This window comes from Centruroides vittatus, unplaced genomic scaffold, assembly GCF_030686945.1.
Source record: "Centruroides vittatus isolate TY-2023 unplaced genomic scaffold, ASM3068694v2 contig_1213, whole genome shotgun sequence".
Lineage (NCBI taxonomy): Eukaryota > Metazoa > Arthropoda > Arachnida > Scorpiones > Buthidae > Centruroides > Centruroides vittatus.
The window spans coordinates 1,298,044-1,311,028 of NW_027120776.1; the positions used below are offsets into that span (position 1 = coordinate 1,298,044).

Consider the following 12,985-nt stretch of genomic DNA (forward strand, 5'->3'; position numbering starts at 1 on the left):
TGTTACTTTAAAAGATCTGTATGTATAGCTATGAAGGGTCTACAACTGTAATAACTCTGTATGTGTTACTTTAAAAGATCTGTATGTATAGCTATGAAGGGTCTACAACTGTAATAACTCTGTATGTGTTACTTTAAAAGATCTGTATGTATAGCTATGAAGGGTCTACAACTGTAATAACTCTGTATGTGTTACTTTAAAAGATCTGTATGTATAGCTATGAAGGGTCTACAACTGTAATAACTCTGTATGTGTTACTTTAAAAGATCTGTATGTATAGCTATGAAGGGTCTACAACTGTAATAACTCTGTATGTGTTACTTTAAAAGATCTGTATGTATAGCTATGAAGGGTCTACAACTGTAATAACTCTGTATGTGTTACTTTAAAAGATCTGTATGTATAGCTATGAAGGGTCTACAACTGTAATAACTCTGTATGTGTTACTTTAAAAGATCTGTATGTATAGCTATGAAGGGTCTACAACTGTAATAACTCTGTATGTGTTACTTTAAAAGATCTGTATGTATAGCTATGAAGGGTCTACAACTGTAATAACTCTGTATGTGTTACTTTAAAAGATCTGTATGTATAGCTATGAAGGGTCTACAACTGTAATAACTCTGTATGTGTTACTTTAAAAGATCTGTATGTATAGCTATGAAGGGTCTACAACTGTAATAACTCTGTATGTGTTACTTTAAAAGATCTGTATGTATAGCTATGAAGGGTCTACAACTGTAATAACTCTGTATGTGTTACTTTAAAAGATCTGTATGTATAGCTATGAAGGGTCTACAACTGTAATAACTCTGTATGTGTTACTTTAAAAGATCTGTATGTATAGCTATGAAGGGTCTACAACTGTAATAACTCTGTATGTGTTACTTTAAAAGATCTGTATGTATAGCTATGAAGGGTCTACAACTGTAATAACTCTGTATGTGTTACTTTAAAAGATCTGTATGTATAGCTATGAAGGGTCTACAACTGTAATAACTCTGTATGTGTTACTTTAAAAGATCTGTATGTATAGCTATGAAGGGTCTACAACTGTAATAACTCTGTATGTGTTACTTTAAAAGATCTGTATGTATAGCTATGAAGGGTCTACAACTGTAATAACTCTGTATGTGTTACTTTAAAAGATCTGTATGTATAGCTATGAAGGGTCTACAACTGTAATAACTCTGTATGTGTTACTTTAAAAGATCTGTATGTATAGCTATGAAGGGTCTACAACTGTAATAACTCTGTATGTGTTACTTTAAAAGATCTGTATGTATAGCTATGAAGGGTCTACAACTGTAATAACTCTGTATGTGTTACTTTAAAAGATCTGTATGTATAGCTATGAAGGGTCTACAACTGTAATAACTCTGTATGTGTTACTTTAAAAGATCTGTATGTATAGCTATGAAGGGTCTACAACTGTAATAACTCTGTATGTGTTACTTTAAAAGATCTGTATGTATAGCTATGAAGGGTCTACAACTGTAATAACTCTGTATGTGTTACTTTAAAAGATCTGTATGTATAGCTATGAAGGGTCTACAACTGTAATAACTCTGTATGTGTTACTTTAAAAGATCTGTATGTATAGCTATGAAGGGTCTACAACTGTAATAACTCTGTATGTGTTACTTTAAAAGATCTGTATGTATAGCTATGAAGGGTCTACAACTGTAATAACTCTGTATGTGTTACTTTAAAAGATCTGTATGTATAGCTATGAAGGGTCTACAACTGTAATAACTCTGTATGTGTTACTTTAAAAGATCTGTATGTATAGCTATGAAGGGTCTACAACTGTAATAACTCTGTATGTGTTACTTTAAAAGATCTGTATGTATAGCTATGAAGGGTCTACAACTGTAATAACTCTGTATGTGTTACTTTAAAAGATCTGTATGTATAGCTATGAAGGGTCTACAACTGTAATAACTCTGTATGTGTTACTTTAAAAGATCTGTATGTATAGCTATGAAGGGTCTACAACTGTAATAACTCTGTATGTGTTACTTTAAAAGATCTGTATGTATAGCTATGAAGGGTCTACAACTGTAATAACTCTGTATGTGTTACTTTAAAAGATCTGTATGTATAGCTATGAAGGGTCTACAACTGTAATAACTCTGTATGTGTTACTTTAAAAGATCTGTATGTATAGCTATGAAGGGTCTACAACTGTAATAACTCTGTATGTGTTACTTTAAAAGATCTGTATGTATAGCTATGAAGGGTCTACAACTGTAATAACTCTGTATGTGTTACTTTAAAAGATCTGTATGTATAGCTATGAAGGGTCTACAACTGTAATAACTCTGTATGTGTTACTTTAAAAGATCTGTATGTATAGCTATGAAGGGTCTACAACTGTAATAACTCTGTATGTGTTACTTTAAAAGATCTGTATGTATAGCTATGAAGGGTCTACAACTGTAATAACTCTGTATGTGTTACTTTAAAAGATCTGTATGTATAGCTATGAAGGGTCTACAACTGTAATAACTCTGTATGTGTTACTTTAAAAGATCTGTATGTATAGCTATGAAGGGTCTACAACTGTAATAACTCTGTATGTGTTACTTTAAAAGATCTGTATGTATAGCTATGAAGGGTCTACAACTGTAATAACTCTGTATGTGTTACTTTAAAAGATCTGTATGTATAGCTATGAAGGGTCTACAACTGTAATAACTCTGTATGTGTTACTTTAAAAGATCTGTATGTATAGCTATGAAGGGTCTACAACTGTAATAACTCTGTATGTGTTACTTTAAAAGATCTGTATGTATAGCTATGAAGGGTCTACAACTGTAATAACTCTGTATGTGTTACTTTAAAAGATCTGTATGTATAGCTATGAAGGGTCTACAACTGTAATAACTCTGTATGTGTTACTTTAAAAGATCTGTATGTATAGCTATGAAGGGTCTACAACTGTAATAACTCTATACCTGTAGATAGAAGCTTATTATATGTATAATTGTGAAGGATCTCTATCTAGAGCTGTATAAATCAATGTGTAGCTGAAAGAAGCTTTATTAAGTTCTCTATTTAGAAAATTTTAAAGAATTTAATGATTTACAGCATAGTCTTACCTATAGCCTAACTTAAGCATAGAAATTATGATCTTGTACAGAATTTCTTAGGATAATTTGATCCAATTTCTCTTATTTTATTAATTACTTGAAAATCTCATTTTTAAGATAAATTTTTAGGATATTAAATCAATAATTTCACTAAATTTAGAAAAATATATAATCATTTCAACTCTTAAACAAAGAGAAATTTATTTTTAGACAAGAAATCCGTTTAAAGTGAAATATGTAAATTCTATCGCCTTAAAAGCCTAAGAAATGCAGAAATTAATTTTTAACTTCGAGTTTAAAATAAACAAATCAATCATTTTATCATATATAGATGCATTTCTCTATGATTCTTTTCGTTTGAAGAGAAGGAGATTTTCAGAAAGACACATTAAATTCTAAAAATTTAATAACAAAAACTAAATTATAGCGAGTATAATTTGCAAATTTCCTTTCTTAAATACGAGTTATCATCAAAATTTTAACGAAATTTTACTCGATATATCAATTTTTCTACAGAGAAATCAGCTTCAGAATGATCCTTAATGTCTGCTTTTCCGTAAAGAATCGACCCACTGTTTAATTAATACCTTTGAGCCAAATAGACGATTTAAACATCAAAATTTAATTGAAAATAAGATAAATAAAAGACAGTTTAACGTCGTCAAACAAAAATTATAATTATAAACTCACCTTTGAGCCTACAATTCTGTAAATTCCGTAACAGAATGCAGGATTCTAATGTAGAAATTTGCATAAAATCAGAAATACATATAATGTAATTCGGTTTAAATCGTTTAGAATAAGCCTTTTTATATCATTATTAATATAAATTAAATTCATATTTTAATTATAAATTAATTATTTTATTTAATTAACTTACTTTATGGTTGTTTTAAAGGATAAAATGTCTTATTCAAACAAAAGTTACACGCAAGTATAAACTTCGGAAACCCGACTTTGGGCAGGGATTTTTGGGCATTTAAACGGGCCAATCTATTTTATAACTGGAAGAATATTTTACAGATTCTTCAGAGGAAAAATTGACCGTAATTTAAGGTAAAGTACGAACACACAAAGAGGAAAAAAATTGGTTTTTCTTACATCCTCTACGGCAGAACAAAGAAATTTAGGTCTTCATCCCGGATCATCGAGAGGGTCTACCGGGTGGTAGTGTGTGCATAATAGTTTTTAAGTTTATGTCTGGGAAATCCGGGATCGAATCCCAAGATCTCTCATTCTATTCTTAGAAAGCCTTCTTACAGTAGAATCCGGAGACTTTTAAAAGTTTGGCATTCATTGGTCCCCTTTGATAGAGTGCCATTGTATAACTTTGAGAAAAAGGGAATAATAAAACCGTTCGTCGTCATTCCACCATTTTTATTTTTATTTTATTTTATTTTATTTAAGTGCCTGGAACGTCTCGTCAATCCGGTTACCCCCATTGCTAGTTAGATTAACCACAAATGGCCCGCTTTGCTGAACGTTTAACGCTGTTTCGCATGCGTTAAACTGTATAAAAACCAATCAATTCTAACGTTTAGCTACGTAAACCGCAGCCAAAATTACGAAATTCGGCTCCATTTAACGGTTCGCTTCGTATCTAGAAGCAAAATTAAGCAAAAATTCGAGTTTTTAACAGCCAAAACAAAGGTTTCTCCGGCTGTAATTTGCATAAACGTGGCGAATGCGTTTTGTACAATTGCAGAAATAAAACGCAAAATAGAGGTTAAACGGATCAAATATTCGATATAAAAATGTAAAATGGTGCCATAAAAATGCTATAATGGTTACTTACTAAACCTGCTCATTCTACTTTATTTTTTATTTTTTTATGGATGAATGGATGGGATCAAATGATTCATTCCTCATATATTTTTAAGTATTTTCACGTTATCCTCCATTTTAATCACACTCTAACTAATAAATCTTCATTATAAATGTAATAAATCTAATGCCGAGTTTAAACGTAAGCTAAACAAGCTACAATTTAAGGCCTCCCACTATGAGGGGGCCTCGATCCATCCTCAAAAAAATAAAACGTATTGATCAAGAGGCATCCCGACCAAACAACATAAAGAGCCATAACAAGACTAAATTCGGCCCTAAAGGTGCTTTCTAATCTTTTTTTTTTTGTTTTTTTTTTGCAAATCTTTTGAGCAAATTCGGGCCCTATCACAGGCGAACTAATAGGGCCTTAGCAAAAATGATTCATTTCTTGTGTATTAAAGGAGGGGGAAAGCCGAATTTTATACAATTTTCTAATTTACCAAGGCCTCAAAATGTTCAAGGGGTAGGGCCTTTTCTTCACCTCTGAGAGGCCCAAATTAAATGCACTTAACTTAAAATCATATTAACGGATATTATTTTTGAAATTGACGAATCAGCTTTCGAGATCCGTAACGGATCTCGAAAGCTGATTCGTCAATTTCAAAAATAATTCTAGAACTGTTTTTTTTTTTTTGTTTCTTCGTTAATTTAAAAATAAAGAAATGTTCTAGAATTTTAAAAATCTGGTTTCAGTTTCCTGAATATAATAAATTGCTATCCGAAATGCCGATAAATAGTGACGAAATGATGCTTCTTGTATCGCTTTAACACCGTAGAAATTCCCCAAAATGGTCGCTTTTTACTGTTTTCAATCTCATTTTTACTTATCAGCTTGAGTTGCAGCTATCTTTAGCTGTTAACTCGAGCTGAAAAACCGATTTAACAATCATTAACTTTAAGCCGATAAGTAGAAACGAGGTTAAGAATAGTTTTATAAAAAAAAGTGTTAATTTTGAGGGAATTTTAACGGTGGTTTTTCAAGTATTTGTCTGGATAAAAATGCCCATTTTTCAGGACCACCAAATGGGTTCTAAGCAAATTTACTTTAATACATCATACGTTATCCATTTTTTCGATTAGTAAAGGCAAAAAAATAAGCTAAAATGTGAAATTCTGCAAAGCGTATTACGGATGCCATTAAAGTTACAATCAAACCAATTGGATCTCATGAAATACCCGAAGAAATCTTAAAATAATGATACGTTGGGTATCATTTCGTTGAATCATTTGACGATCTAACGAAAATCTAACTGATAAAATCTGAATCCATCAGATCGGAAGAAGGTCCTTCAGTGGTTCGGCGGTAATGTAATGGGCTAAATTTTAAAGTAAACTAAACAATTCTCACCTTTAGGCATGGATTTTTTTTGCTCTCCTCGACTTTAAATCATCATCAAACATAGTAAACGTGCTGTCTTTGGGATGTCTTCACGTATTCGAGTGTGTTACAACGCACTTGCAGCAAGTGCTACCGGCGCAACAATCAACATGACAAACGATCAACACACCTTAAACTAACATTCGTGGCAATTTTTGTCGTTAAAAAAGGCAAAAGCCGTTTTACTTCAAATAGATAAAGATCAAGAGAGTGTATTAAAGAAGGGAGATAGAGAGAGAGAGGTATAAAAAAAAGGGATAAAGAAGCAATGTGAGAAGTAACAACGCCTTTTATTAATGATGCAACAGTAAGTAGCCTCAAGTAAATCATGGAGGAAACACTGAGGTTGAGCATTCTACCAGAAATGTGAGAAAACATGGAACTACCAAGTGTGGTCGGCCCTCTCAACCCTATTATTATATTTATTAGCTGCAGTATGATAATCACTCTGTCGCTGCTCGCCCGGACCATGGCCCTGTTGATCTGTTTGTAATAACAGGGAGGTTGACACATGGCATTAATCACGGAGAAAATTGGAGATGACACTACGACCAATCACCCCGGGCCAACATTCGAGTTTGGATAACAGGAAGTGCCCTGTAAGGGAGGGAGGGGGATAAAAGGAAATGACCACTTTTTCTCTCTTATATGTTTTTAAACCGGACGCACCCGGTTACAAAATTTTTTTATTATTTATTTACTTTGACCTTGTAACTTATTAAATCTTCTTCGAGTTTTTGGATCCATTAAGGTGTTTCGGTGTAATTAATTATTTACTACTAAACGCTGAAGCACTTTTTATGCAAGTATGCACTTAAAAGCTTGGTGAGTATCTATATTTTTCGGTTAATTTTGAAATGCAAAGCGTAAGAAATCGTGTTTTTGGTGTGGCAAACGAGAGAAAATACAAAAATAAGTCAACAACAAATGCCTCTGATCTACCTGTCATTTGGAGGTATAAATTACATAGAAAGAAGTAAATCAATACAAAACCTTGAAAGAATGACTCATAAAATATGGTTAGGACCTATATTTTTGGTTAGTTTTTATAAATAATGGAATGCAAAGCGTATTTTCGGTAAGGCAAGCGAGGAAAAATACAAAAATAAGTCAGGAAATGCCTCTGTTCTACCTATCCGGATGCATTCATTTGGAAATATAAGTTACATAGAAAGAAAAGTTGCATAAAAAGAAGTAAACCAATACAAAACCTTGGAAGGATGACTCACAAAGTATCAAAGTCTCAAGGATAGTGTGTAATTCAGTAAAGTTAGCAATGGTAATGCCCCGACACTACTCTGAATGCTAATAAAAAACAAGGCAGAAATTAACATAAAAAAACGTCCAATTTTTCTATGTTACAATTTAGCGAAAGTTTTCTTTTTCCTTTTTTTGGCAGAGTTGCTTGAAATCAACGTTTATGTTAGTAGAGACCAGACAGAGATGAGTTAAGGGGGCCTAGACATCGAAGGAATTCTCAGTTGGCAGTCACGCAGCCGGTACGCCTACGATAAAGAAGGGTTGTCGAACCACCTCAGCATGATAGGAATGGAAACAGCATCCCTCTTAATGCTTCCATTTTATTGACAAAACGTCAACTGCACTTCATCTGCTAAGCGAGAGGCAGGTGGTTCTGAGTAGCATCACTCGAAACCATTTCTTAATTACACAGTCTCTGCACCTCTGGGGACGCCCACGGTTTTGTCAGGTGGCTTAACAGGCACGTGGCTTCGCGCGCCCAAGCCCCAGGGTGAGGTGGGTTCGCAAATACCATCGCCCACAGATACTACATATTGGCGCCTGCCTCTCCATGATTCTATTGACATCTGATTTGGAAGCGCATTCTCCCCTTTAATCATCTATAAAAATCGCATTTTAATTCGATTCGATGAATTTAATAAGTATCCTGAGGATTTTTTAAATGTTTAAAATATATCTTTAAGTCTCCCTCCATACAAAATCTATGCAAATTTTCTTATAAGTTAACTACTGTCAGTTGACAAGTGCCATGTAGATTATATTTCCACTTGTATACATCTAGTGAAGGCTTGGATAGAAGTATAAGGCTTTGAAGTGATAAAAGTAAGAAAAGTATGCTACACTTGATGCAAGTTTCTATGAAAAATACTAAACTTCATAACCCATAATTACTTAATCTTCGCTTTATAAGTGTGAAGCGTAGAAGCATAGATAGAAGTATGCCCTGCCATACGTGATTAAGCTTCCATACACTTTTATAAATCATAATTGATCAATAATACTTCACTTTAGGGAAGTGTGCAAAGCATAGAGGCATAGACAGGAGTATAACTGTAGAATTACTCTGTTACACTTGATTAAGTTTTATGCACGCTATACCTTTATAATCCAACTATACCTTTATAATCCAAAATTAAGGGTAAAATTCTGTTTAAAGTAGTCTTTACTCGATAGAAGTGTGAACAGAAATATAAGCTAGAGGTGCTTTTTATGCACTCTTCTATGCAAAATATGAAATTGATGCTTTAAAGAAAGTTTAAGGATGTAATACTTTTAGCAAAAAATACATTCAGGCCTTATAATTGAATAAATTTATGTAATTATAATGCTTTACATTGTAAGCTGCAGAACTTATTCTATCAATTTTCAGCGAATTAACCCTGAAAAAATGTAAAAAAATGCAAAATCTGTTGAAAATTTCCAGAGTTCTTGCAACGCAGTCCGGCGAGAGTCTGTAATAATAAAAGACAATAGTCTCCCCCATTTGAAAATCCAATGGGCAGAGTTTGTTCAAGGACCAAAGAGGCCAGTGAAACTGTAGACAGTGGACAGTCAGACATCACGTCCTGGGCGGAACTAGGCCAGGGAATGTCAATCTGTTTGGATTTCTTATCTCATGTCTTTCCTCTGACGGAGGAGACACCACCCAAAATAATATCAGGTGATCAGATCATTAGCCTTCTAGGTTTGGCCAACAAATACGTATTCTGTACGTCTATTGATAACCTTCCAGAGGCTGTCAATCATTTAAGTCCTTATTGATTCCAGGCGTAGTCACGCGTAACCGTCTATTGGCACAAATCCTTATAATTATCTCCCCTACAGTTAAGAATTAACTGTCAAAGTACAGTTGTAAGACGGGGTGATTTAAGAAGTGTATAACAATCGAAGCGTATCGAGTGTTATCTGAATGAAAATGCCGAAGTTACATTCAACTTAGGGCCTTCCTCCTACTCTCAGACAAGAAAAAAAAAGACAAGGGCACGTCGGTATGTTTGATCCAAAATTCAATTTCTTTTTTTCTAATATATACTAGTAAACAAAGCTAAATGCATAATTTATTAACGAGAAGCTTTTAGGTTTCGCCCTAGACATCTGAATGGAAAGTAAAACAGGGAGTTATGGAGTGAACCCTGTACCTTCGGGGCTTCTCCATTATCTTGACCAGTTTGCCCGAAGAACCGCTACCTTTCAAGTAAAGACTAAATGATAGTCTCAAATCACGACTAGATTGGGGGAGGGAAGTTCTAAAAAATTAGGGGTGAGGTGTGTCTCGTGTTCAAATGCCACACCTAGGGTGTGCCACTTATCCGTAAGTTTTCTTCGACTACCTGCTGCCCTCGGGGACATTAAAATATTGTTCTTTTTAAAAATTCTCCCCCCCCCTTTTTCTCGTAAGGGGCTCCCGCGTGTAGATTTAAACCATGCCCCAGGAAAGATGAGACTTCCTGAAGTTCAAAGGGCGCTTGTTTTTCTAAATGGGCACGGTTGTAGTAGACCCGCGGCATTTACCTAGGTGAAGGCAATACGATACTCACAGCGCCAAACATAATGGTCCAGTGACTTATTTTTGGTTTGGGAAAGGTCAAAATTACTACTTTTGAGTGAACGAACAGAGTCGAGTTCTCAGAATAAACAGACCCAACGTCTAGAATTTCGTAAACAGAATCATTCCCTGAAGTCTTCTTCTAGGAACTGACAATATAATGTTTTCAAAATACGGAGAGTGACGATTTTTCTAAGCGATCGTTTTATATAAACTAGAACTATCGAGGTCGGATCGGAGGTCAAAGTAGGAACTTCTTATCGTGGTTCCTCCTCTACTGTTGTTTTGTTTAATTAATTCGGCAGTGACCTTGGCTTTGTCGTGTGGGCGCCACGTCCCGGAGCATTAATCCAGACAGAGAAGGAAGAAGAAAGAAAGAAAGAGAGAAAGAAAGAAAAAAAAAGCGCAGTCGTTTTTCGGGCACGCGCCGCGGCCGAGCAATGAATCTGTATGTGTCGATAGCGGAAGTGGCTGCAGCAGTACAACCTCAGCATCTAACAATAGAAACGCCACAGGTTGTAACGCAGTTGGTTCTGCCAGAACCGGTCTGCAGCAACTAGCTGGGGGCGGAGTTTTCCCACACTCCAAGCACAAGACCTGCTCCTAGTTGGCACGTGGTTTTAGCAACAGATGTCCAGCTCCGTTCAAATTACACCCTTATTGATTCCCAGTTCAAAAGTTGCACCCACTAGCGGCATTTTTGCTTCGACTCCCACACCCGGTGGCATACCACCCCCGAAAGGAAAAAATCAAATATAAAAATAAAAAAAAATTTAAACCGGGCCGAAATAAACTGGAACGAGCTTCGCCGTTGACGTCATTATGTGCCACACTTAAGTCGTGTGCACGGTGCGTGGTGTATCAGGCCATTGCACGCCATTGTGCCGAGCCGGGTCTGAAGACTCGTGACCTGCGTATTGGACCCGGGGGCGCAATCTGGGCAAGAGGACTGCGTTGATTGGCTGTCGGACCATCACACTGTGGGAACGTCTAGATGCTATGGTTCTCACACTGGCTTCCCGCATGCTTCACTGACCTCATATATATAGCATCATGCATTCCCATACATGTAGTCAGTTGATTGTGTTGCGTCGCCGCTATTATTTTGGATTTATAATATGTTTACTGTGATACCGAATGCCTTTAGATGTTTCTAGTAGGCCAAAGAATGCCAGCTGAAAAATCCAACATGAAAACTAGCGAAAATAGAAGGGTAAGTGTAGTGTTTTAATAATTAAACGGATTATAAAGCGCGCGTTTATACTTTTCTTTTAAACTAATTTAAAAATCTTATTTTTAATTCAGGCAACTAAGCCCATTATGGAAAAGCGTAGAAGAGCTAGGATTAATCAGTGCTTGAGTGAACTAAAAACACTTATTTTAGACGCCTTAAACAAAGATGTAAGTGTTTTATCCCCCTACTACTTTACGTTTACTCGTGTTTTTTCGTTGGTGGAATGTAAATATATGGGTTTTTTTTTAATTATTTCTCTGTAGCCGTCCAGACATTCCAAATTAGAAAAAGCCGATATTCTAGAAATGACCGTCAGGTACTTGCAGAACGTGCAAAGACAACAAATGGCAGGTAACTAATCATTCTTTCCCTCCCCCTACTCCTTTGATTTACATCCTCGTTTCGTATATTTAAATTGTTCTTCCTACTTTTCAGCTGCCATTTCTACAGATCCTACAGTCCTTAACAAGTTTCGTGCCGGTTTTAACGAATGTGCGACCGAAGTGAGCCGTTACGTGAGTCGAATCGAGGGGGTGGATCCGGCCCTAAGACAACGTCTCCTCAATCACCTGTCTCATTGTCTCAACGGTCTCAATTCTACACCGCCCTTTTCCACGCAAGGTGCAGGAACTATGGCCTTTCCCGGTATGAGCCCACAGTTCTCCAATGTACTCAATCCTCTGCAATCTCTGAGCCTTCAGATACCTGCGGGTGTACCTGCCTATCTCAACAGATCCGATGTGAATAATAACTCGACTAACTCGACCCTATCGCCGTCTTCCAGTAGTAAACTATTCAATGGCTTACCATTGATACCAACACGCCTACCTAACGGGGACTTTGCATTCCTACTCCCAAGCCAGTCCCTATCCACATCTAGTGATCAGTTATCGAACACGGAACCCTCTCAGCTCGGTTCGTGGTCCTCTTCGGTTCTAACATCCCCCACAGCATCGGCCAGCCCGGATTTATCGGATGGAAGTGCGCTCAGCCCTACGGGTTCTGAATCCTCGGACTTAAACCCCCCAACAACACAGGAGCCACCCCACAGAAGCTCTTCTACATTCGAGCCTCGTAACGAGGTGTGCAAGGAAAGTACAACCCCAAGGAAGGACTCAAACGAAAACGGACAGGATAACGAAAATGTCTGGAGGCCCTGGTGATACTAAAACAAATGGTTTCAATGGGGGAGTGCATTTAAGACTATACTTTCCTAAGGACTCAAGGATCTCAATTGTGTTGTGCTGTAGCTTGTACATAATATTTTTTTTTTTTTTTTGCTGGGATTCAGCTGTGTGTTGGTTATATAAAAAAGTGTTTTTTCCCTTTAAAATTGCAGTTTTTGTGTGTTTATTTTTATTACAAAATCGTTCTGTAGCATTAGGTCAATCGGAAAGCACCTCCTCAATCAGATACACCTTGAAGCAGTTGAGTGAGGTGAAGCAAATAACTTCCTGGATTTAAAAAAAAACAAAAAAAGAATATATATATATATATGTATGTAGAAGGTTAGTTGGACGAATTATTTTAAAATTTAAGTAGTATTTAAAGCAAAAATACAATTTAAAAGGCAGGAAATAAGCCTTAAAAAATGAAATTACGCGGTAAAAAACGCGTTTATATTATTAAAAAAAAATAAGAAATAA

The 12,985-nt window shown here is 35.8% G+C and overlaps 2 protein-coding genes across 2 annotated transcripts in view; both read left to right on the forward strand.

Moving 5' to 3' along the window:
• Ssu72 (Ssu72 CTD phosphatase) overlaps positions 1 to 12,985 on the forward strand; it is a 204,141-nt gene that overhangs the window by 103,176 nt on the left and 87,980 nt on the right. The gene's annotated exons all lie outside the window — the stretch shown is intronic.
• Positions 10,875 to 12,672, forward strand: LOC136986220 (transcription factor HES-1-like). Its single transcript, XM_067283714.1, has 4 exons — positions 10,875 to 11,318; positions 11,411 to 11,506; positions 11,603 to 11,690; positions 11,775 to 12,672. Exons 1-4 carry the CDS (start codon positions 11,253 to 11,255, stop codon positions 12,500 to 12,502), a joined length of 978 nt encoding a protein of 325 aa, XP_067139815.1. The 5' UTR covers positions 10,875 to 11,252; the 3' UTR covers positions 12,503 to 12,672.

Coding starts and splice junctions, on each gene's coding strand:
- LOC136986220 (XM_067283714.1), top strand. CDS start 11,253: ATGTTTCTAGTAGGCCAAAGAATGCCAGCTGAAAAATCCAACATGAAA. Junction 11,319..11,410: donor AAACTAGCGAAAATAGAAGG/GTAAGTGTAGTG, acceptor TTTTTAATTCAG/GCAACTAAGCCCATTATGGA. Junction 11,691..11,774: donor GCAAAGACAACAAATGGCAG/GTAACTAATCAT, acceptor CCTACTTTTCAG/CTGCCATTTCTACAGATCCT.